At 46.7% G+C, this 25,331-nt stretch overlaps 1 protein-coding gene across 1 annotated transcript in view; it reads left to right on the top strand.

Annotated features, from left to right (window-relative positions):
* The first annotated feature begins 24,978 nt into the window (after nucleotides 1-24,978).
* IRAG2 (inositol 1,4,5-triphosphate receptor associated 2) overlaps nucleotides 24,979-25,331 on the top strand; it is a 37,255-nt gene continuing 36,902 nt past the window's right edge. The window contains exon 1 of the mRNA XM_056134625.1: nucleotides 24,979-25,002. Within this exon, the coding sequence (XP_055990600.1) occupies nucleotides 24,979-25,002 (24 nt within the window). The remainder of the gene's footprint in view (nucleotides 25,003-25,331) is intronic.

Genomic DNA, 25,331 nt, shown 5'->3' on the forward strand with positions numbered 1-25,331 from the left:
ATACATATCACTGTCACTGTCATCCTGTTGTTCGTTGATTTCTTCAAGCAGGCACCAGTAACGTCTCCATTCGTCCCTGCCCTGAGATTTTAGCAAATGCCACATTGGAGGCTCCTTCAGGGTCAGGGGAATGAGACCCACCATTATTACGAGGTTTTGGCATATGCCAAAATACGCCACGGGGAGCTTGCCAGACTCTGCTGTGAGGGCAGGATACACTTGGTTGCCTGTCGGGTTCTCCAAGAGTGAGAACTAGACAATAAGAGGTCTAATTCTTATTCTAGCATGCTTCCAGGAGATGGGTTTTATCGTCCCTGGGTCTTGGCTGTTGATGGAATAACACGGTGCAGGGGTAGTTGGCAGGTGTAATGCCTAGCTACTAGAAGATGGGGGATCTGGGTGGAGATGGCCCAGTCCTGATCCGAGCAGGCTTGGAGATCTCAGCCCCGAGTCCCGCACACCTGGGTTCCTCCGCTGGTTCCTTCATGCATGAGGCTTGTCCGAATACATAAAAAATATATTTTGAATACATAAAAATATATTTATTCAAAAATCTGGACAGTTCAGAATTGGTATCTGTTCAGGTTGGAATTTAGGGTCCCATAACAGCAGATACTGTTGAGATGGGAACGGCCACTTTATCTTCTGTTGCGTTTGTCATTTGTTTGTTTTTAACACTTAAAGGCTGGGATTTGTTTTCTGACTTTTCTTGTAGGCATCTAAATGTATCACAGGAGAGAAGCTAAATATTTACATGTTTGTGCTGAACAGCTTGGGAAGGCACTGAAAATATCTCGATAAAGTGTTTGTCAAGTTGATAGCTATTTTTAAGGAATTCAGGCTAGACTATTTTTGTGTCCAAAGAGAATTTCTTTGCAGGTGAAGATCATTTATTTGCATATAAGCAACCACTGCTTTATATATCTGACATGTTGTGTAACTGTGCATGAACTGACTTTTCTTTTTTTGAGTTAAAGACATTGGCTTCAGATGAGTTTTCAGAAGTGTTTTGCCCACCAAATCTGCATTGTAAAAACTCCAAAGGTGTGTGTATGGGGGGAGGGGTGTTGGAAATTTCCTAGAGTCAGAGGATAGAATTCTTTTAACAAAAAGGGATCTTAGAGGACATAGTGTTCAACCATGTACTTTTTCAGAGAACTCAAGCATATGAATGCCCAGTGAATTAATCAAGACCTGGGTTATTGTTGGAGGGCATGAAAATATTTATTAATAGAAAAGTTTGGTGCTGAGTCTATAGAATCCTCTGGCTTCCAGTTCCATACATCGTGTCATAGCAAACAGCTGCCAATTGAATCGGGGTAAATGAAGTCGCAGGAAATGGAGGATTGTCAAATGGAAAGAAGAATCTTATCTTTCCTTTCACTTCAATCTTGAGAGCCTGGAAATTTTGAAACTTGTGCATTCTGTAAATCACATGCTAACAGGATTGAACTATTTTGACCACTCTTTATAGAACTTCTGGTACTATACATGCGCATTGTTCATTTTTGAGGCCACACTGGTTCACAGCTACACATTGGTTTTAACTGTACAGCCTTATGGTTCTACCTGTGTCCACGCTCCATTGTGATCTTGACCTAAAATCTAATTTTACCTACCACCAAGAATTGATTTCTTTTATCTGATTTGCCCCTATATGCCTACTTTACCTAGGATTATTACCTGTTATCAGAATTCTGTTATCAGAATGCAAGAATCTCTTGTGGGTTGTTTTTTTTTTTGTTGTTGTTTGTTTTGTTTTTTTTTTTATTTGCTTTGTTTTTTCCTTATTCACAGGAGTAAAAACATACAGTTTTGGTTTTTCCACCTGGCTTCTTTAACTGAGCATTAAACCCCAAGTTCCATCTGTGTGTTGCAAATGGAAGGACTTCATCTTTTCTTAGAGCTGGGTAGTAGTGCATTGTGTGGCCATATTTTCTTTATCTACTCATCTGTATGTGGGCACTTAGGTTGTTTCCAGCTCATGGCTATTGTCAACGATGTTGACCTGGGCACAGATGTGCGTCATCTCCTTGAATGACTGTTTTGTATTTTTTTTTTGTGCAAATACCCAGAAATGAAATAACCAGGTCACCATCTAGCTCTCGTGTTGGATGGACTGATTTGTCATCCACAGTCATGTGCAAGTATCTCCTTCATTCTGTTTGCACCCTAACTCTTGTTTTTGTTGTTGTTGTTGTTGATTAGAACCGTGCTAACAGGCATGAGACGTTATTTCATTGCTGTTGAGGCTGGCCTCTTTCTGAGAACAAGGGAGGACAAGCTTTTCCCCCACGTGCCTTTTTGACTATATATATATATATATATATATATATATATATATAATATATATATGTATATATATATCTCCTTTGTAGAAGTATCTGTGAATATTTTTTATTTGGAGGGAGGGAGATTTGGAGGCTACAACTCAAGGAGTAGTTCCTGAGTGCAGAGCCAGGAGTAACCCTGAGCATTTCCGGGGGTGACCCAAAAAGAAAAAGAAAAAGAAAAAGAAAGAAAGAAAGAAAGAAAGAAAGAAAGAAAGAATATAGAATATTCTAATTTCCTCCAAACAGGGGAACCAGATGCCTCGGGAAGGTTCATGTCAGGAGGAACTCTTGAGAAATCGTTCTTTCCCTAAGAAGCAGGAAGCCCACACTTCCTCCGAGTGGCGAAGGCGTGGAGACGGGACCCTGCTTCCTCACTCAGCTACCACCACCACAGAGAGACTGTTGCATGGTACTCTCCTGCAACCGAGAACTCTCTGGAAAGAGGCTGTGCCAGTCTCATCTCTGAGTAAGCAAATCTCATGTACAATCCTGCCAGACACACGGCAGCCCAGCTGAGAGAGAGGAGGTGCTGTGTGGGGGGCAGGCGGAGTTGGACGGGATGCAGCATTTTGACATATGGATTTCAGTAACTCTCCCGAGATCACCCAGCTGGGAAGAAGTGGCAGATGGGATTCAGCCCTAACTATTATGTTCGACCTATTATTTCAATTACAAGTTGCCTACGATTTTTTTTAAAAACTAAAATATGATTTTAAAGTCTTGATTAAAAAAATACCCTGCTAATAATTGGGTAGGATAAATGTGTCTTGGCCTTGTTTGCTTTCTGTGATGGAGGGTCTGAACCCAGGGCCCCACACGTGCAAGACAGGTGCTCTGCTATGAGCCACCTGCTCACTCCAAACTCCTCATTAATGGGCCAATGTTGGTGGCTGCCTTTTAAAGGTAAAAAAGGGAAAGGCCCTCCCGTTGATCGTCGATTTGCTCGAGCGGGCCCAGTAACGTCTCCATTGGAGACTTGGTTGTTACTGTGTTTGGCATATCGAATACTCTCGGTAGCTTGCCGGGCTCTCCGAGAGGGGCAGAGGAATCAAACTCGGGTCGGCCATGTTGGCCGCTTGTAAGGTGAACGCCCTACCACTGTGCTATCACTCCAGCCCTTTTAGAGGTGATTTAAAAGACACAACGCCTGGGGCCAGAGAGATAGTACAGTGGGGAGAGCATTTGCCTTACACACAGTGAACCAGGTTTGACCCCCGAGGGTCCTAGCAGTCCAGAAGTCATACTTGAGTCCAGGGCCAGAGTAAGCCCTGATCACAGTTGACTGTGATTAGAAAACCAACCAACCAACCAACCGACCAACCAACCAACCAACCAACCAACCACACAAACAAAAACCCACAAAAATCAAACAAAGTCATAGAGAGGCTAAAATGATTGAACTCTGGGCTTTTACTAAGAAAAACAAAATGAGCAGTGTGTTTCATGGGCAGAAGGAATTCTACATTTGCTTTGATCTTATTTATTTATTTAGTTTGGGGGACACACTTGGCAGTGTTTAGGGAACCAAGTGGTACTGGGGATCAAACCTGGGCCTCACTGCATACAGTGAAAAAAATCTATGTTTCAGTAGTATAAGAAATAATAATTTTTTAATAGTGGTGAATCTTTTATTGAAACAATGAATCTAATCAAAGCAGATAGAGTGTTAACTAGAATTCATTTGCCTCACAGGGACGGGGAGGGGTGGGGGGTGGGGTTTTATTGGGGTTCTTCATGGTAAAAAATAAGTATTGGTAAAGGGAAATGTGTTTGATATTTGCATGACTGAGACCTAAACCTGAAAGCTTTGTAACCTTTCCCACAGTGATTCAGTAAATAAATAAAAAAAAAAGAAAGAAATATTCTCCACACTGTAAAAAAAAAAAAAGAAATAATAATTTTTAAAGATTTCTACTTGTATTGATTTACCTTTAGTTCACAACTCTTTTTAAAAAATTTTTAGATTTTATTTTCATAAAGTTGGCAGGAGCGATAGCACAGTGGTAGGGCATTTGCCTTGCGTGCAGCCAGCCTGGCTGAGTCGGGTTCAATTCCTCCATCTCTCTCGAGAGCCCGGCAAGCTACCGAGAGTATCTCGCCCACAGAGCAAGGCTTGGCAAGCTCCCCGTGACATATTCAATATGCCAAACACAGTAACAACAAGTCTCACGATGGAGATGTTACTGGGCCCGCTCAAGCAAATCAATGAACAACGGGAGGACTGTGACTATAAAGTTGTTCATAGTAATTGATTACGTTCAATATCTCAACACCAATCCCACCACTCTTATAACTTCCCACCACCATTATTTCGAATTTTCCCAACCTCCACCCAAGCCTGCCCCACAGGCAGATGCTAAATAATTTATTTTGTATTGCTTGTTATGAATAGTATGAGATGTCTCCAGCCAAGTACTACTGGGATTCTAAAGTTTTAAATATTTTAAATATTTGGGGTCTTGAGGCATCTCTGTGGTGTGTTGCTTTCTTCTGATCCAGAGATTTATAAATCTCTGGATCATGGCCGCTAATGTGCTTAAATGGCGCCCAGAGACAGTTCATGGGCATGACTGCCAGGAATCCGGAAGGGCAGGGAGATGGGGGAGGTCGCCTCTTTCTGACTCTGTGAAGTCTGGAGTTTTCAGTCACTGGAGTTTTCAGTCACTGGTCCCGCATACCTGGGTTTTTCAGCAGATTCATTCTTATGCATGGGGGTTTCGGGACGAGCCTGTGAAGGTCGACCATGAGTGTAGCAGCGATTGGGTTCTGGAGGCTGCTGGAGTTCATTTGGGGCAGGTGGAAGGACACACCTGCACCACCACCCCCCGCCAAGGTGCCCAGATGAAATCAGCCTAGTGTGAGGTGGGGAGATATCTCTGTGCCTTGCTGCTTTCTTCTGAGACTCATTTGTGAGTAGTTTACAGCTCATTTTAAATGTGGGGAGTAGAGTTTTATTCCGTACTTTGTCTAGAGACCACATTGCACCCATTGCCAAAGTTCTAATGGCATCTATAGGATCAGATTGATCCCTTCTGCACAGAGATCTCACCTCCTTCCCCTCCGCTGACCATCGGAGGGCACTACTGTGAAAGATGGACTTTCAGGGGCTGCCTGCTGGGAAGAGAAGGTGTTTGTCTGCTACAGGATACACAGGTTCTGTATCTGGATCTCACTGTGGTAATAATCACGCCGTACTTGTCATTGATAAAACTTTTAAGGAAGTTCTGTGCTAATATATTTTGGAATTTACATGAAATAAGTAAGGCCTACTCATGTAAATCTTAGATTTCAGAGTTGAAAACTTAGTAATATGAATGAGAAGAAGCATTTCATTATATTGTATTAAAGGGTTTTATTTTCCTTGTTTATGTAGGTTAAAATCATATAGCAATCACAAATTAGCTCTCACTGATTTATTTTCTGTTCATCCTACTTGCCATTTCTTACATTTTTGTTGGAACAAGTAATATAAAGTAAATTAGTTGTGTGCCGAAGAGGGCAGATGGGGGATGGAAGGGGAAATGAGGACACTGATGGAGGGAAAGTCACACAACTGTGGTGCTGGGACACTAAATACCTAAAACAACTGTAAAATGAACAACTTTGTAAATCACAGAGTTTGAATAAAAATAAATTTTTAAAAAGATATGCATGTTCTAATGCTGAAGGATGAAAAATTTGGATGAACCAATGAGAAGGGAAAGAGTGAAATGTTCTAGGAGGACTCAAGAAACACATCATCATTTTTTCTGGCTCTTTGGGTCATACCCAGTGATACTTGGGGATTACTCCTGGCTCTGCACTCAGGAGTCACTCCTGTGGTGTGACCATAAGGGATGCCAGAGATCAAATTTTGATTGGCTGCTTGAGAGGCAAATGCCCTACTACTGTACTATTGCTCTGGCCCCAGTACATCATTATCCTTACAGTGTCCACCAAGGGCCAGCTCTTTGCCGGCCTTTCCCCCACCTAAGTGATGGTGAGTTGAGGGAATAAGGCAGAAATTCCTGCTTTTGTGAAACTAACTTCTATTAGGGACGTTGACAATGAACATAATAAAATGATAACATCAGAGACTGGTGAGTGACAAGAAGTAAGTGAAAGCAGGATCGAAAGACAATGACAGAAACTGGTGACCCCAGTTTTAGAAGAAATGGTCAGGAAAGGCCTTTCTGAGAAGCGGTGGAGAGGACTACATGAAAGCACTTCCGAACTCAATGAAAACATTTCAGGGCCAATCTCAATGCTAAGATGGTCAACCAGATACTAGAAAACTGGGAAGCCAGGGAGGCAGTATGGTGGAACCCTGCTTACCTTCTGGTTCTGAGGCCCAGGGTTCACTCTCTGGCATCACAGAAGCAACATACCAGCAATTCAGTTTCAGAGTTAAACAGATCCTACACCATGACCAAGTGGGATTTGTCCCTGGCATGCAAAGATGTTTGACATACAAATCACTCAGTGTGATATGCTATACCCAGACACAAATGATCATCTTTATAAATGCAGAAAAAAAAGTAAAGTAAAGGCCCTCCCGTTGATCATCGATTTGCTTGAGCGGGCCCAGTAACGTCTCCATTGGAGACTTTGTTGTTACTGTGTTTGGCATATCGAATACGTCACGGGGAGCTTGCCAGGCTCTGCCGTGCAGGCGAGATACTCTTGGTAGCTTGCCGGGCTCTCCGAGAGGGGCGAAGGAATCAAACTCGGGTTGGCCATGTTGGTTGCGTGCAAGGAAAAATTCAGCATCCTATCCTGTAAAAAAAATCCCAATCTAGGAATGAAAAGAAACATAATAAAGGTGATATAAGAAAAGCCCACAATTCACATCCTACTCATGGTGAAAAGCATACAAGTATTTCTCTAAGACCAGGAACATGACAAGTATGCCCACTCTCTCCATTGCTATTAAACACAGTCTTCAAAATTCTAACCAGAGAAATTAGGCAAGAAAAAAGAAGACATCCACATCAGAAAGGAAGAAAAAAAATGATTTGTTTGTAGATGTCATAATCTGTCGTGTAGAATCTTAAAGATTCTATAAAAAGCTGTTGAAAGTAATAAATTCAGTTAAGTTGTAAATACAGACGGAACATATAGAATCATATTGCATTTCTATATACAATGAAACAGTCAAAAAGAAAATTAAATGAACAGTTTTATTTACTTTAGCACCCAATAGAACGAAAGAAATTCTGAGTGCCCAAAAACCAAATTCTGGATAAAGAAACCATGGTGCATCTACACAATGGAATATTACATAACCACCAGGAAAAATGAGGTCATGAAATTCACTTATAAATGGAAGTACATGGAGAGTATCATGCTGAGTGAAATGAGTCAGAGAGAGAGGGACAGACATAGAATGATTACTCTCCAAGTCCATCCATTTTTTTTTGGGTCACACCCAGTGTTGCACAGGGGTTATTCCTGGCTCATGCACTCAGGAATTACTCCTGGCGGTGCTGGGGGACCATATGGGATGCTGGGAATTGAACCTGGGTTGGCCGCGTGCAAGGCAAATACCCTACCTGCTGTGCTATCATGCCAGCCCCAAGTCCATCCATTTTTAAGTGAATTTCATGACTTCATTTTTTCCGGTGTCTGCCTAGTGTTCCATTGTGTAGAGGTACCATGGTTACCTACTATTATATATATATATATATATATATACACACATATGTATATACGTATATATATGTAGTATGAGACTAATACAGTAGAAAGACAGTAGAAACAAGGGCCAGGAGGACTGGCCTGAGGTTGGAAGCCTGCCTCAAGGGGTTGGGGAAGAGGGCACTAAGGATAGAGAAGGGACCACTATGACAATGAGAGTTGGAAATGGTCGCTCTGGAGCAGAACTGAGTGCTGAAAGTAGGAAAAGGAACAAACATGATAACATCTCAGTACCCCTGTTCACCTCTGACTCACTTCACTCAGCATGATACTCTCCATTTATAAGTGAATTTCATGGCCTCATTTTTCCTGGTGGTTGCGTAGTATTCCATTGCGTAGATGTACCATGGTTTCTTTATCCTGTTTTCAGGCACTCAGAACTTCTTTCATTCTCTCGGGTGCTAACGTAAATAAAATCATTCATTTAATTTCCTTTTTGACTTTTTCAATGTATGTAGAAATGCAATATGATTCTATATGTTTAGCCTGTGGGCTGGAGCGATAGCACAGCGGGTAGGGCGTTCGCCTTACAAGCGGCCAACATGGCCGACCCGAGTTCGATTCCTCTGCTCCTCTCGGAGAGCCCAGCAAGCTACCGAGAGTATGGGATATGCCAGACACAGTAACAACAAAGTCTCCAATGGAGACGTTACTGGGCCCGCTCGAGCAAATCGACGATCAACGGGAGGGCCTTATGTTTAGCCTGTATTTAGAACTTAGCTCAGTTCCTGTGTTGCAAACCAGAATGCCCAAAAGGGGAGAGAGAGAAAGAGAGAGAGAGAGAGAGAGAGAAGAAAAGTGTCTTCCATAGAGGCAGGCTGGGGAGGCAGAGGTTGGTGGGAGGGAAACCGAGGACATTGGTGGTGGAAAATGTACACTGGTGAAGGCACGGGTGTTGGAACATTGGATCCTTACATCATAGAAAAAAATCAATTAAAAATGGACAACATTTAGCACATGTTGTATTTGATATGCCAAACCCAGTAACAACAAGTCTCACAATGTTACTGGGCCCGCTTGAGCAAATCGATGAACAACGGGAAGACATTGACAGTGACAGTGTATAACTCCTAGGAACAAATATGGGGAAAAGGCTTTCTGACATTGCTCTTGGCAATAATTTCTTAGATAGCAAACCAAAAATGTAAGCAAAAATAGGGGCTGGAGCAATAGCACAGCGGGTAGGGCGTTTTCCTTGCACTCGGCTGACCCGGGTTTGATTCCCAGCATCCCATATGATCCCCTGAGCACTGCCAGGAGTAACTACTGAGTGCAGAGCCAGGAGTAACCCCTGTGCATGGCCGGGTGTGACCCAAAAAGCAAAAAAAAAAAGCAAAAATAGATTATTTTTTAAAATGTTAGTTATTTTAATGTAAACAAAAGCCACACTGTTGATACAGTTCTAGGGTTGAGATTGATTAGATAGAAAAGCTCCAATGCTAAAAATCAGTAAGTATAAAATAATCAAATTTCCCTATTATTAAAAAATCAATTTTTATGTGAAAATTGTTACATCTAATCACGGGGTTGTTAATTCCTTGTCTAAGACTTCATTAAGCTGTTTGTTACTAGTTGAGACTGCTGGGTTATTGGTTTTGCTAGTTGAGTTTAGTTGGTGTCTGCGTTACTTTCCCATCTATTTGATGAGCTCCGGCTTAAATTTCAGTATTGAGGAATTAATGTGCGGTCCAGAGACTTTGGGATCTATGGTCTGGGCCAATGCGGTGACACGTGATGGATATGGGAGGTGAGCAGGGTTAGTGACCTCAGGAAGATGAGGGAGGTGACTGGGGCTGGCTGCCCATCCCAACTCCAAGAAGACCCCAGAGTTCTCAGCCTGAGCACTGGGGTACTGAGATTACGTGCAGTTGTGGGGTACTGACGTTATAAACAAACATTTGCAAACCATCTATTTGATAAGGGTTTTTTCTAAATGCAAATATATGAAAAAAAAACTCTTAAAATGTAGTAACAATATTTTTTCTGCAGAGAATATTCCTAAAGCCATGGAGTTGAGCCCTTGGTGTGACTGCAGGGGTGGGTGTAGTTGTGGTGGCTTCAGCACGGTGGGCACTCAGCCCACCCACCTCCCAAAGGCTCCCTGGAGTTTTCAGACTTGAGGACCGGTATTTCCATGCGCTTTAGTTGTTCAACTGCATTCTCTGGGAGTCGGTAGAGCAGGGTCAGTGTGGGAGTCAATTTGGTGGTGACTGTCAAAAATAGGTCATTTTACATGGGGATAAAAAGTTTTTGTGCAGCAAAGGAATGAGAAGGTAAGCTGGAGAATAAAAACAAACATTTGCAAGCCATCTAATTGATAGTTTTTTTTAAAAAATGCAAACGTATGAAAAAAAAACTCTTAAAATGTAATAACATTTTTAAGTGGTTAAAAAAAAAAAGATCCGCGCCCTCCCCCACCATGTCTTCATGTTGAAGACAACATGATGTTAACAGTGTATGAAAATGCACAGAACGTCACTCCTCAGCGGCATGCAAATCAAAACCACAATGAGTCACTGGAACAGTGATGAATGAACCCCACCTGTGAGGAAGGGCACTCTCAGGGCAGGAGATGCCAACTGTTGGTGAGAACGTCAAGAAGTAGAAACTCTTGTGACTCTTAGTGGGGAGGCCAAACAGTGCAAGTGCTATGGAAAAAAGGATAGAGGTACCTCAAAAAAAAAGAAAAAAGAACAAACAACCCAGCATCCTAGCACCTCATGATTCAGCAATTCCATTTCTGGGTATATATTCAAAGGAATGAAAGAACAAATTGCAGAGAGATATTTACACACCCACACTGGTTGTTGTGTAATTCGCAATAGCCACACTCTCAGAGGCAACCTAAATGCTGGTGGAGTGATGCGGAAAGATGAGATCCACACTCATGGCGGGGTATTGGTCTTGCAGAGAAGTTCCGCTACCTGTATGACCCGGATGAATCTGGAGGTGATTTTGCCAGTGAGATAAACTGGTCACAGCAGGATGGGTACCACATCCTTCGCTCCAGGGAGAAATCCCAAGTGATCTCAAGGCAAGGGCTAGAGTGGTGGTTTCCAGAACCCAAGAGAAGAGTGATGAGAGGTTGCTGGAAGTTTCCAAGATGAGTTTCAGACTGTCCTATATAGCACTCTGGCTTGTTGCTAGCAACTCTGGAAAAGGTGTTAAGCTCTATATTCAACATTCTCACTGCATTTAGAAAGAACACTGACTCTGGGCGATTGAACTCTGTGCCGCAGAATGCTGGCTTTGCCTTTATTTCTATTTTGGGGGTGGTTCTGTCCTCTTCCTTGGTAATTTTTGGTCCACTGGGCTAGTGGTTCCACATGAGGGGCTGGAACATTGGGTGTGGTGCTGGTTGAGCCCTACAGTGCTGGGGTTATCAGGGTCGCCTCCAGGGGGACTCGGGGGAACCATGCGGTGCTGGGGACTAAACCAGGGTCCGCTCTATACAAGGCGTGTGTCGTCCCCTCTGCTGCCTGTCTGGTCCCCAGTGTTCATCTGTGTTCGGGGTTTGGTTTAGCCAATGGCCAGTCATTCTCAGCCACCGTCCAGGTCTGCAGTCAGGACTGATGGCGCCTTGCACTCTGGGGTCCTGTCCTGAAGGAATGTGGGGAACAGGCGGAAGGGGGACACTGGAGAGCATGGCCCTCCCTGCTCTGAAGCACCCCACGCCAGGGCATCCACTCGAGGAGGCCGCAGAGGGGTCTGCCAACAATCCTCAGAGACTGGGGGTTCTGGTGACAGCGGGGAACCGAGTAAGGACAGCTTCCTGCCAGGCCTGCGGGAGCCTGTTCAATTTTCATCTCCTCATTTATTTATTTATTTATTTTGCTTTTTGGGTCACACCTGGCAATGCACAGGGGTTCCTCCTGGCTCTGCGCTCAGGAATTACCCCTGGCGGTGCTCAGGGGACCATATGGGATGCTGGGAATCGAACCCGGGGTGGCCGCGTGCAAGGCAAATGCCCCACCGCTATGCTGTTCGTCTTCTCTTTATACGGTGACCGACAACCCTGAGGAGAAAACTGACCCCAGGAAAGTGGCGATCACCTGTGCTGCCTTCTGCCTCTGCCTCCCTTCCCTTCCTCCCCTCTGAAAGCTGAACTTACCCCCTGGTCTCAGCACAAGCGCCCCATGGCAGCTGGCAACCACCAGTGTGAACCAAGACAGAGGGTCCCCCCACCTGGGGAAAGCCCCCCCTGCCCTTCCATCAGCAGGTGGTCAGGAGGCACCTTCCTCTCTGTGGGTGTCAGATGGGCAGCTTTGACACAACTTCCCCGGCTGACACTGCATGACACCGACAGCTTGGGGGTCTCAACTCCGGACAGAAACAACCAGAAGCCACGAAGCAATGGCAGGAAGATGCTTCTTCTCAGCCCAGAAATCATTCCCGGGGAGGTGCTGGTCCCCAGGAAGCCCCCCGCACCCCCCACAACCCCAACCCTGCAGCTGGAGGAGGAGGTGGGGGCCAACAAGATGTTCCAGGAAGTGTGTGATGGCCTCAAAAAAAAAAAAAAACCACCAAGTCAACACAGAGGAGGAACCAGTCGGACCAAGAGGAACTGCGCGTGGAGCTCCCGGCAGCAGCGGAGGAAGTCAGGGGGAGTTGTCAGAGGCGGTGTCAACCGCGGCTGATGAAAGCCCTTTGCAGGGGAGGCTGGTGCTCAGCGGGGCTGGGGAAGAAGCTTCTCCGGGAGCTGCAGGGGGCTGCTGTGCTGCAGAGAGGCACCGGCTGCCCCAGCTGAGCTGCTGACCCCGCTGGGGCCGTCTGCAGGAAGCCCCTGCTGCCTCTGCTGGCCAGGAAGCAGAGCTTTGCAGCATCAGTTGGAGGAAGCCACTTCAGAAGCCCCAGCCCTCCCGGACTATAAATACCAAGGACCTGGCAGCCCAGGAGAGCACAGGAAAGTGAGTAGCGGCGCTGCCAGGGTATGTGCCCCAAGACCCACGCTGGTGCTGCCTTTACCTTTCCTGCGGCTGCTGGTGGCTGAGATCAGGCCCTCAGCCGCCCTGGGGCCGGGCCTCGGGTCCAGGAGGTGAAAGGACCGGCTGCATGTGCTTGCAAAATGGAACTGCAAAATGGAACGAAACTTCCCACTCTCCATCCAAGTCCAGGGGGTCACTGCATCGCTGCCTGCATGCACACACTGTCTGAATTTGTAGGCTGTTTGCTTCTTGGGTCCTGATTTTTTAGGAGCTAGTCGGGATCCAACATGTGGTGGGAAAACCCGATTTCTCTCTTGTGGAAGTCGTTATTTTCGGGCCAGGCAGAACACTTTTGAATTCATGTGTACTACTGGATAGGTGTATACAGTTATTTTTCAGTTACAATGTGGTGTTGATTTGGCTTTGAAAATGTGAATATTTGTCATTTTTCTGTAGTAGCTTAGCGTTGGCTAAGGATTTCAGTGAGAAGATGATTGTCAAATTACAGATGGCAGATTATTTATAAACTGAATGTGGACTAGAAATACAGTTTGGCCAAAAAAGAGAGAAAAAGGTAAAGCTTATCGATTTGACCATTTCTTAGCCAACTGTGTTTGTTCACCAGCTTCTTGTTTGCAGCAATGCAAAGGGCCCTTTTATAGAAAGTTATTGGTTTGACTAAAAGCTTATGGTAAGCGCAAGATGAAACTGTTCATCCTTGTTCATCCTTGTGTTTGTGTTGGATTTATTGTACCATTTCTACCATCTGAGAGAGCTAAGACCTGAAAAGGAATTGGCTAGTTTGAAAATCATAATGGCTATTCTACGTTTTATTATTTTTCTAAACCTGGTGGAACTTGTTGGTTTCCCATAATTCTGAGTATCAGCTTATCTTGATCAGCTTATCTTTATTGGACAACAAGAGGCGTGCTTTCATTACATGAACTGGTGTTAATTCTTAGGGCAGTGCAGGAGTTAGTGGAGGTGCTTTTGTGATTATGAATGTCCCTAATGAAACATAAGTAACAAGGCACTTCAAGCTTAAATTTTTGTTTGTTTGGGGGCCACGCCCAGTGATGCTCAGGGGTTACTCCTGGCTCTGCACTCACGAATCACTCCTGGCAGTGCTCAGGGGACCAGGTGAGATGCCGGGGATCGAACCTGGGTCAGTTGTGTGCAAGCCAGATGCTCTCGCTGCTGTACTTTCACACCAGCTCTGGCATTCAAACTTGGTTTAAAGTGTGTTTGCCCTAGACACTACATGGAGGACTCATTTTTTTTTGCTCCAGTTATATTTGTTTTTTGATTAAATAAGCTTTATGTGATGTGATTTTAGAAAATGAAGATATAATACTTCCCATCCCTAGATTTTCTGGTAGCATTTATATTTATTTTCTGATTTAATAAGTTTTATGTGACGTGATTTTAGAAAATGAAGATATATTACTTCCCATCCCTAGATTTTCTGGTAGCATCTCCTTTGAAGAATAGACTTTTGTAACTTATCCCCAGAGGTTATATTCTGGATATCAGGAACTTTTTGCTCTCTCTCTTCTTAATCCTAAGGTTGCCAGTGGCCCAAATTATTGGGGGAAAAAGCCATGAAATATCATAGGGTGGATGCCTCCTTCTTGCTTTGAGTTGCATGCAGTGTCCAACTTTATGAATTCACTTTTTCGGGTGTCTTTTACAGCCCAGAGAAGTCATACATATCCAAGTCTTGTCCCAGGTCCTTTACTTATCTAGATCTCCCAAATGGGGCCCTTCAAAAGCAACCTTTGGGAGGCAGCAGGAAATTTAGGTGGCATTTGTTTCCAAAATCTCCTAGAGAGCAGATTTTCCACAGAGGTTTTGTACAAAGTCACTGAGGCAGGAGGGTGATGGCACAAAGCAGGCTCACACATGCTAGCATCTCGGCCCCCACACGCTGCTCGAATTCTGAGTCAAGAAATTAAAATCCTGAAGTTCTTTTGGCCCTCCTGAGTCTTCCCGGGTAACTTAATAAATTCACTAAGTGCCTAACAAATGCTTTCTGCTGCATCTCCGATTCGTTAGCGAGTGGGGGTGTATTCCTTCCAAATGTTCTGAGATTGACAGGCCTCCCAGATTGGAAGGAGGCAGCTCTCCATGACAGTCGATTAGAGGGAAGGCTATTGATCAGGTTTTCAGGTGGGTCTAGACTGAGGTGCACAACGCTTGTCTCCCTGAGTGTTGACAATAGCAGAGTTGAGCTTCTTGGATCGTTACACCTTTTCGTTCTTTGACTTCTTGGGGGGTGGGGGTGGACTTGAGCCATACCTACTAGTATTCAAGACTTAAACCTGGCTCTGCACTCAGGAATCACTCCCCATGGGCCCAGGGGACCATATGGGATGCCAGGGATGGAAACTGAGGCAGCCACGTGCAAGGCACGTGCCATCCCCACGGCGCTGCCACTCTGTTCAATTCTTTGACTTCTTATTTTCATACTTATCTATGTATCCTGCAAACAACGGCAATGCTGGATGTATAAAAGAATGTTGACTTTTAAGAGGAACAAAAGAGCTGGAGATAGTGCAGGGATAAAGCGCTTGCATCGCTCATGACTGATTTGGGTTCTGTTCCAGGCATCAGATATAGTCCCTTGAGCCTCACCAAAGCAGAGTAAGCCCTGCGCACCAATGGGTATGGCCCCAAAACTGAACAAATGAAAATAAATAGAAAAATACTCACGGGCCACGGGCCTCCCGTCGTTCATCAGTTTGCTCGAGCGGGCCCAGTAACGTCTCCATCATGAGACTTATTGTTACTGTGTTTGGCATATCGAATACATCACGGGTAGCTTGCCAGGCTCTGCCGTGTGGGTGAGATACTCTCGGTAGCTTGCTGGGCTCTCTGAGAGGGGCGGAGGAATCGAACTTGGGTCGGCCATGTTGGCCGCTTGTAAGGCAAACGCCCTACCGCTGTGCTATCGCTCCAGAAAGATAATAAGTAAATAAACCACTGACCAAGCCATGACAGGACTGTGCTGAGTATTGCTACTCTGTAAGCATCCATCACTTTGCTGGAAACATGAGTTTGAGCTCAAAAAAATCTCAAAATGAAAGCTGGGTCTTTTTATGGTAAAAATCCCAGGTTCCAGCCCTGGCCTTCAGCCATATGATTTAAGGAGAGTGACTCAGGTTCTCAGTGACTTTATTTCTGCGGTGCTTCATGGAGTAGAAGCGCATTCCTCAGAGAGAATCGTGTGAATGAATAAGAACTTGATCCAGGAAGGGCATAAGCCACAGAGAATATAGGACCTAGGATGCTTCCAGGTGACCCTGATGCCATGCACAGTGCCACATATGGTCCTCTGAACACTGTTAGGGGTCACTTCTGAGCGAAAATCCAGGAATAGCCTTTGAGCACTGCAGGGTATGGCCAAGTCCTCCACCTGTCAACAAACTCACACACACACACACACACACACACACACATACACACCAGGAGTTCTTGGAAATAAGAGGTTATATATTTTAGCCACTGATGTGATTTATCAATATGATTATGAATCACCTCACTGTCACTGTCACTGTCCTCCCGTTATTCATCGATTTGCTCGAGCGGGCCCAGTAACGTCTCCATTGTGACACTTGTTACTGTGTTTGGCATATCGAATAAGCCACAGAGAGCTTGCCAGGCTTTGCCATGTGGGCAAGATACTCTCAGTAGCTTGCCGGGCTCTCCGAGAGGGATGGAGGAATCGAACCTGGGTCAGCCAGATCGGCCCCGTGCAAGGCAAATGCCCTACCCACTATGCTATTGCTCCAACCCTCATCACAATAAAACTAATCACCTCATCACAATAAAACTAATGCATGGGGCTCAGTGTCTTACCTAGGGTCAATGAGCAAATAAGTAAGGAGCCCAGAAAGAGTTCCCAGGAGTTGTCTCCTGCTTGTGTTTCTCCACACAACAACTAAACTTCCAGTGAGTGTTTGGGAAAACTCAGGACCTGCATGAGAAGGAAAGTTGCTGAACCATCTGGTCAACCTTCTCATTTTGCAGTCTGAAAGATTCAGACCCAGCAGAAAAAAAAAAAACGTAAAAAATTTCTTAGAAAACTTCAGGGAGCATGTGGTGACTCTAATGCACTGGTATCATGGACTGATATGACATCTGATATGCTGAACTAACATATGATATAATTAACAGGTAATATACCGGTTCTGTAAATGAACTTGTGGTTAACAGCTAGTGTACTGGTTACATGAACTAACGTGTAATGTAACTAACATCCAGCGTGCCTATTCTGTGAACTAACTAACATCTAATTTACATGAATCAACTGATCTAATTCAAACTGTCTTTCACTTTTCATCTCTTTTGACCATAGCTACCAGTAAATCTTCATTGAACCATATTTAGTAGGTGATCAATTATCTTTAAGAACCCTCAATATGCAGAGAAGTTTCTGTGTATGGTCATTCTTTGAATATTTGGATACTGTATCGGTACATGAACTTAGTGGTTTGGGAGGGAGCTCATGAGACCATCTTGCTGGGCATCCATTCTCGACACAGATTCCTATGCAGAAGGCCTGAGGGCTGGAGCTCCGTGTGCTGCAGCCAGAGCTGGGACTAAAGGGAAGTAACCAAGGAGAGGTTCAAGGGACTGAGTCATTTAAAGCTGGGAGGAGCAGAGAAAGGAGGAGGGCCGGGAAGAGAACCTTCCCAGCCGGTAATGGCTAAACCATGCTTGGCATCCGTATCTGCAGGGTCTCTTGCTAGCCCTGTTTGACTCGTAAACCTGCTTGTTATTCATGCTTGTCATTTCAGTCCCTTTCATTGACCGGCATAATGGCATCACGAAGTGCTCAGTGGTATGCACGCCCAACCAACCTGCCAATGGCACACAAAAGCACAGAGCTTGTACGACCCAGCAAGTTTCCTTGTGCCATTTCCCGCCTCTCCCTCCCCGGCCATGGGGAGCAGCCCATGCTCTGATTTTTATCTAGAGTTGAGTTGTGGGCACTTTCTGTCCACTTTATCTTGGCGGTAGCAAGAGTTTTTGAGACCCAGCGACGTAGAATTTATGGTGCATATCCTTTCGAGGGTGGGGTTGTGTTTCTTGGACAAGCATTCCACTATTTGATCTTTTTTTCCCATTATTGGAAAATTATTATAACTTGAGTTACTGAGTCAGGGGTTTTATGGAGGAAGTTCTGTGAAGAAAGGGATATGAGTCTTTGTGAGGGCATCTGATCAGAGGCAGTGGTTGGGGTTGCAACAAAGCCCTGTATGCAAGGCAGGTCCCTTAACCCGTGCTAGCCCTCTGACCCAGTCTCTCCCCCTTGCCTGTCTGTGTTTTAGGGCCACACCTGGGGATGCTCAGTGTGGCTTATTCCTGACTCTGTGCTAGGAATCACTCCTGGCGTGGCTCGGGGAAGCATATGAGGTTCTGGGGATTGAACCCAGGTGGGCTGCATGCCAGGCAAGTGCCCTCCCCGCTGTCCTTTCTATTCAGTTCCTCTTAGTCCTTATTTTTAATGCATTGTTGTAGACATGGCCATACATATATTATGTCACGAAAATCCCACTCTCTAGATACCAAGCACATCTGCTAGCCAGTAAGATTTTTTTTTCTTTTTGGGTCACACCCGGCAAAGCACAGGGGCTACTCCTGGCCCTGCACTCAGGAATTACTCCTGCCGGTGCTTGGGGGACCATATGGGATGCTGAGAATCGAACCCGGGTCGGTCGCGTGCAAGGCAAATGCTCTACCCACTATGCTCCAGGCCCTGTAGTTGATTTTCAACAGGCAACTAACTGTAGGGCTTTTTCCTGCAAACCTCCCGGGATAGTCATTCAGAAAGCTATTTTCTCTCTGCTTCCTCCCAAGTGCTGTATCTGACGCACCTGGTCCCATCCTGTTCTCCAGTGGCAGGAGTCAAGGATGCTGTGGGCACTGTCTTATTTGTTTCTGTGAGACCTAAATGCCTGTCCCCCGGCAGACTTCGCTCCGAACACAGAGAGGGGAATGCAAAGGAGCAGACAAATCAGCACCATCAGCCAGCTTGCTTTGCCTGCAGAAGCATATGGAAATGGTTGCTACAGTCACACCCAGCTGCTGTTGGCAGCCAGGTTCAGCGCCTGAAGGTTTTAGTGATGGACGTTTCTAAAACTCAAGATTATTTAGATGCAGGGGGAGTACATGGACAGGTCGGGTTTACACTAACTTGGTTTCTCCGAAAATGCAGGCTGAACTGGGCAGCTGGGAGCCTTCAGGAGTCCCCCACACCTTCAGAGACGCCGTGTGACCCCCCTGAGCACTGGAAGGAGAGCCTACCCCCATTCCCGTGGTGTGGCTGATGCTTCTGCTTCTCTGCTGCCCGGGGCTGCTGTAGTTGGCTTGTAGTTGTGCACTTCTAATTGCAGTGGGCTCACATGCATGCTTGCTGGGTCACACACGTAAGCTGGGTGGGGTCACACACCAGTTGGGGTGTGTTAGGTTCTGTGCCTTCTCTCTGTGCCGGGGACCCCAAAGAGCAGAGACACTGAGATCTCTCCTGCAGACTCCTGGGCTTGGGAGCTCTCCCCAGGCCTCTGGGACTCTGTTCTCTTTTTTCTTTTATATTTTTCTTTTCTTTTGGTTTTGTTTTATTTTGGGGCCATGACCGGGGATGGCCATAGAGAGTCATCACTCCTGGCTCTGTGCTCAGAGATCACTCCTGGTGGGGTTCAGGGGACCATATGTGGTGCCAGGGATTGAACCCTGGTAGGCAAATGTGCAGGACAGATACCCTACATGCTAAAATATCTCTCCAGAGGCTGGAGCAATAGCACAGCAGGTAGGGCGTTTGCCTTGTATGCGGCCGACCCGGGTTCGATTCCCAGCATCCCATATGGTCTCCTGAGCACCAACAAGGATAATTCCTGAGTGCAGAGCCAGGAGTGACCCCTGTGCATCGCCGGGTGTGACCCAAAAAGCCAAAAAAATAAAATTTCTCCAGTCCAAAGGCCTCTCTGTTCTTAACCCATTTAAATTATGAAAAAAAAAATTCTTAATGTACACTTAAATTTATACGTTTAAATTGAAATGTCACTAGTAAAAGCAAATCAAAGTAAATCTTAATAAAATCAATTTGATCAACTAAAATTAAATTTAAAAAATTTTATTGCCTTAAGTAGAACTAGTTCTAAAGTATCTTTCCTCCTGTTGGAGACTAGTAACACTATATCAAGTTTGGTTGAAAAGGATCATTAAAAATGCTACAAACTAGAATTTGAAGGAGGTAAGGCACTTGTCTTGCATGTGGCCAGCCTGGATTTGATCCCCAGCACCCTCAAATGTCTCCTGACCACCACCAAGAGTGATCCCTGAGCACAGAGCCGGGAGTAAGCCCTGAGTACTGCAGGTGTGGCCCCAAAATAAACAAAAATAGTAAAATAGAATTTGGTACTTTTTTGGACATATGCTAGCATTATTCACATGACTCAGAATTTCTTCATGATTTTGAGATATGAAACTGTTGAGCTTGAACATAAGCCCCAGATTTTGAAGTGTTTTGGATACCAGCGTATCTGCTGGTAATTTTCCTGGCTGCTGGTGATTAAAAAAAAAAAATAGTGGCGGCTATTAATATGCTCCATCTAGCAGAGCTTCCCACAGCCTTCGGCTTTTGTTTTTCAGCCTCTGTGGGCTGAGTAGACAGCAGAGCTGTGGGCCCACAGTCCTCGGGGGAGAGCGAGCACTGGCCACGTGAGCGAGAAGGCCTTGGGCATTTGCATCTATTTTGGTGGTTTGGAAACTGGGACCTGGTTTCTGGTTCTTGGCTCTGTGTCCAAGAATGAACCTGAGCTGTCAAACAGGTGCTTTGCAATGGTGGAGCTCAGCCTCCAACAGGGATTTCTTTGGCACCTCTCTCCTTGCAGAGAAAACTGGGAGTCACCGATGAGGTGACTTCGGTTAAGTTGAGGGATCTATCTATATATCTATCTGTGTTTTTGTTGTTGTTGTTGTTGCTTTTTGGGGTTTTTTTGGGGGGAGGGTCACACTGGTGACGCACAGGGGTTACTCCCCTGGCTCATGCACTCAGGAATTACTCCTGGCGGTGCTCAGGGGACCATACGGGATGCTGGGAATCGAACCCAGGTTGGCCGCATGCAAGACAAACGCCCTACCTGCTGTGCTATTGCTCCAGCCCTGTGTTTGGTGTTTGGGCTACACCAGCAGTGCCTCTGTACTAAGCGATGGCTCCTGGTGGAGATCGAGGGACCACAGGAGATGCTGGGAATCGAACCCTGGTTGGCCCTGCAAGGCCAACTGTTCGGCTACCTGGCCTGCTTAGACTCTAAGTTGAAAGTGAGTAAGTTTACAATGGTTAATAGTGAAACGAGCAACAGTGCAGTGGCTATGGTTTCATCCTGGTGTTCCATATGGCCCCAGGAGTGATCCCTCAGGCAGGGCCAGGAATCAGCCCTGAGCACCACTCAGGGCCCAGATGCAGAACCAAAAGAAGTGAAATGAATAGAGAAAGAGAAGGGGGTGACAGTGTGTCCCTCTCTCCTTCTCACTTCTCCTTCTAGCAGCCCTTGGGGCGGTCGGAGAGAAGGTAAGCTCAGGACAGCTCCACAGATGCCTGCAGGCACACGAGTGTCACTGCATGTGCTGACCCTGTGGAGGTGTCCAGGTCATGCCAGGGCTTGGAGCTAATTGGTGATGTCTCATTCTGTAGTTGGGGGGCCGTTGCCCAGGGATGCTGGCAGGGCTGGGGGCAGGATTCACTCAGGACCAAGATAAGATGGAAGCCAGGACTCCCACTTCAAAAACCTGTGCTTCAGGCTGTGTGAGCTAACTCGCCAACCCTCTGCGACACACTCTCTCTTATTATGAAGTTGAATAAACACCTTTGACGGCCCCAAGACGCTGCTAGGGTGGACATTGCTCATTGGGAAATAGTGGAGGAGGTCTCATAGGGAGATGGGTCTGGGAGGAGCCCTGGAGATGTTCTGCCATTAGTCATGGGCGCACCTCTGGGCCTGGATACCTCCTGCCAATTGCTCCGACTGTGGCCATCTTGCCCATATCTCCCAGAGACGGTCTTTCTCTCCCGTTTGGACTGGATCTGAGCTCTCTCCAGTTCAAGAGTTCGGGTCTGAGTTCCACCTGAGTTTTTCTTGCAACCCTCCTAGATCTCTCTCTCGTTCCCTTTGTGGATCTCTCGTTCCTGTTCACCACCAAGGCACAGAGTTTGAGAAACGGTTGGAGCTGGAGGAGGAGGAGGAGGAGGAGGCAGGATGGGGACACTCGCTTGGACCTGCTTCCGGGGCAGAGGGAGGCTTGGGCGTTCAAACAGAACAGCCAGCAGAAAACCCGGCCATGGGGGCTGGAGACAGGCCGTGTCTGGGTTGTTTGTGTAAGGTGTGCCCAATAAACCTTTAGACCCAAGCATACGCGCATCACACCCAAGGCGCCAGCAGAAGCCTGCTCTTTCACAGAAGTCTGCTGGATAAAGATCTGCTTCTTGGAAAGAAACACAGTTTCTTTAGCATAAGATTTTCACTGAACCCATCCCCCTCTCCCCGCCCCTCTTATTTCTTGACTGCTCTGAGGCCTGTTATCTCCCATCATCTTCTTCGGGCCTCGGCCTAATGATTAGAACACTGAGATATTTGGGTTTCCTGTTCCTGTTCAATGCGTTTCATCAGCAGAATAAGGAATGGGGACACTGGGGGTGGGAGGGGGAGAGGTTGACACTTAAAATGTGTTCCTGGGGCTGGAGAAATAGTACGGCAGGAGGGAGGGCATTTGCCTTGCGTCCAGGCAACCCAGGTTTGATCCCCAGCACCCCAGATGGTCCCCTGAGCTCTGCAGGATGGATCTCTGAGCACCTCTGTGGCTGGCACAAAGAGCACCACAAAAAGGGTTTCTTTAATGTGGACTGCGGGATAGAGCGGGCAGTGTTCCCATGCTTGTAGCTCTTCTTAGTCTTGTGGTCCATGTCTCCGACCTGCTTCCTTCTGAGAACACAGCCAGCTTCCTTCTCAGCAGGGCTGTCCCCGGGGGCAATCCCTCCCCACACCTACTGGCCCGCACTTGCCTTGATTCATAGCCTCGGTAAGAGCTACTGGTCAGTTGAAACGTTTGGACAAAAGAACAAAAGAACCGACTGTGCCCAGATAGGAAGTACCGCTCGGGGACTGGAGCAATAGTACAGTGGGTAGGGCTTTTGCCTTGCACGCGGTCAACCCGGGTTCAGTTGCCGGCATCCCACATGGTCCCCTGAGCACCACCAGGAGTAATTCTTGAGTGCAGAGCCAGGAGCAACCCCTGTGCATCTCTGGGTGTGACCCAAAAAGAAAAAAAAGTACAGCTTGCTGTAGGGCCATCATCAGGCAGCTGAAGGATGGATTCTACTTGAGGCGTGAATAGTGAGCCCACAGATACCAGCTCTCTGTCGGGGTCTCACACATGAACCCTGTCCCGAAGGCCAGGAGAACCCTGAAAAGAGAGTACTGAGAGGCAGTAGTGCTGTGTGGGGAAGAGAGGGAGCCCTTCTTTCCTCACAGCCCGGCCGATGAGAGAGTGGTCCCCAGGAGCAGATGCAAATCCTCAGTTAAAACACTGAGCTGTGATTTTCCGTCAGGGTGACAAGACCGTTTGCTCACAAGCTTTTGAAGTTTTCTCCCTGGTGTTTCACGGGTCATTTGAGGCGAGCAAAGATGGTTTTTGCTGTGGAGAGGCGGAGTCGCTGAGGAGTTTTATGGTGTTGAACTTACCTTTGGTATCGAGAGAGAGAGAGAGAGAGAGAGAGAGAGAGAGAGAGAGAGAAGTTATGTACATAGGGTCGGTGACTTAGCATAGCGGGTAAGGCACTGGCCTCGCTCTCAGACAACTGGGGTTCAATCCCTGGCATACACGGGGTGCCCCAAGAACCACCAGGAGTGATCCCTGAGCACAGAGCTAGGGGTAAGCCCTGAGGAACTTCAGTGTGACCCCCAAACAAAAGACAGTAGAAGACTGTGTGTATATATAACCATATATAAGTACTTTCTCTCTGTATACGCACTGAGACCAGTTTGAACCCGGCCTGTCTCACTCCTTCCTCTCTGCTGCAGGAGCCTCACAGCTGGACAGCAGGACAGGAGCCACGTGGAGATCTGCTGGCCTTCCCATGAGGAGCCGGCTGGGCCCAGGCTTCCCGTGACAGACTAGCCCCGGGGAGCAGAGATCATGGTGCTGCGGAAGTGACCGGAAGACCCAGGTGAGCTCCGAGAGTGGGTGGCTGGGACCGACAGGTCCAGAGAACCTCTTTCTGCCTTCACCTCCCATCCTATGCCCCTCATGGAAAAGGCACCATTTTTCACTGAACTCATTCGATGTTCTGGGGCCACACTCAGTAGTCCTTGGGGGGGAGGGGGGATTTATGCTGTACCCGGGGATCGAACCCACAGCCCCTCACAGGGGAGCCCTTCTTGCTCTGCCCTTTGAGCCTCTGTCTTGGTTCCCTCATGGACCCTTTGAACCAGTATCTGTTGTCTCCTTGCAGTGTAAGCACGTTCGGCTATGTCCCATGGGCCCTATGTCTTGTAGGTCCCCTCCAGCCGAGTTAACTCAGAGAGGTGTCACTCATATTCCTACGCCTTCGGGTCGATGGGTCCTCAGGAACCTGCCTGGGTCCTGCAACCCTCCCCCTTCCGGAGCTCCCGCGCTGGTTCCCTTCCCCAGTGCACAAGCTTCCTTGGAAACCCTCAGGCGAGTCATGCCCACCCCACCCCATCCAGATGCCCTTTCTGTATTCCAGGGAGGAAACCGGGCTTTGACTTGCAAATTCTATATTTTCCTATTTGCAGTGAACTCTGGGACTCTCCACGCTCCCCTGGAGGGGAGCTGGGAGCTGGAGAACTCTTGTGTTGTGTCTTACTGAGCTGTCAGCGTTGTAGGGGAGCTCTGAGGTTCAGGGCTAGGATGTGTGAGAGGGAGAGACCCCTCACCTGTAGTAAGTGGCTGTGTTTCCTCTCCAGGTGCCCTGGTCCCCCTAACAGTCTCCCCCAGGAGTGCATCTTCCAGGTCACGTGAAGATGGATGAGGACCCCAGGATGGAAGTGAGTTGGGGCCCCGTTTCAGTTCCATGTCTGGGGCCTCTTTTGAGAAATAGCTCTCTCGCTCTCTCTCCTCTCTCTCTGTCTCTTTGTCTCTTTCTGTGTCTTTCTCTCTCCCTCTCTCTCTCTGTCTCTGTATGTCTCTCTCTGTCTCTCTCCATCTCTCAGTCTCTGTATGTCTCTCTGTATCTCTCTCCATCTCTCTGTCTCTGTATGTCTCTCTGTATCTCTCTCCATCTCTCTGTCTCTGTCTCTCTGTTTGTCTCTCTCTGTCTCTCTCCACTTCTCTCTCCATCTGTCTCTCTGTCTCTGTCTCTCTCTTTTTGTCTCTA

The sequence above is a fragment of the Sorex fumeus genome, unplaced genomic scaffold, assembly GCF_029834395.1.
Source record: "Sorex fumeus unplaced genomic scaffold, SorFum_2.1 ptg000100l, whole genome shotgun sequence".
NCBI lineage: Eukaryota > Metazoa > Chordata > Mammalia > Eulipotyphla > Soricidae > Sorex > Sorex fumeus.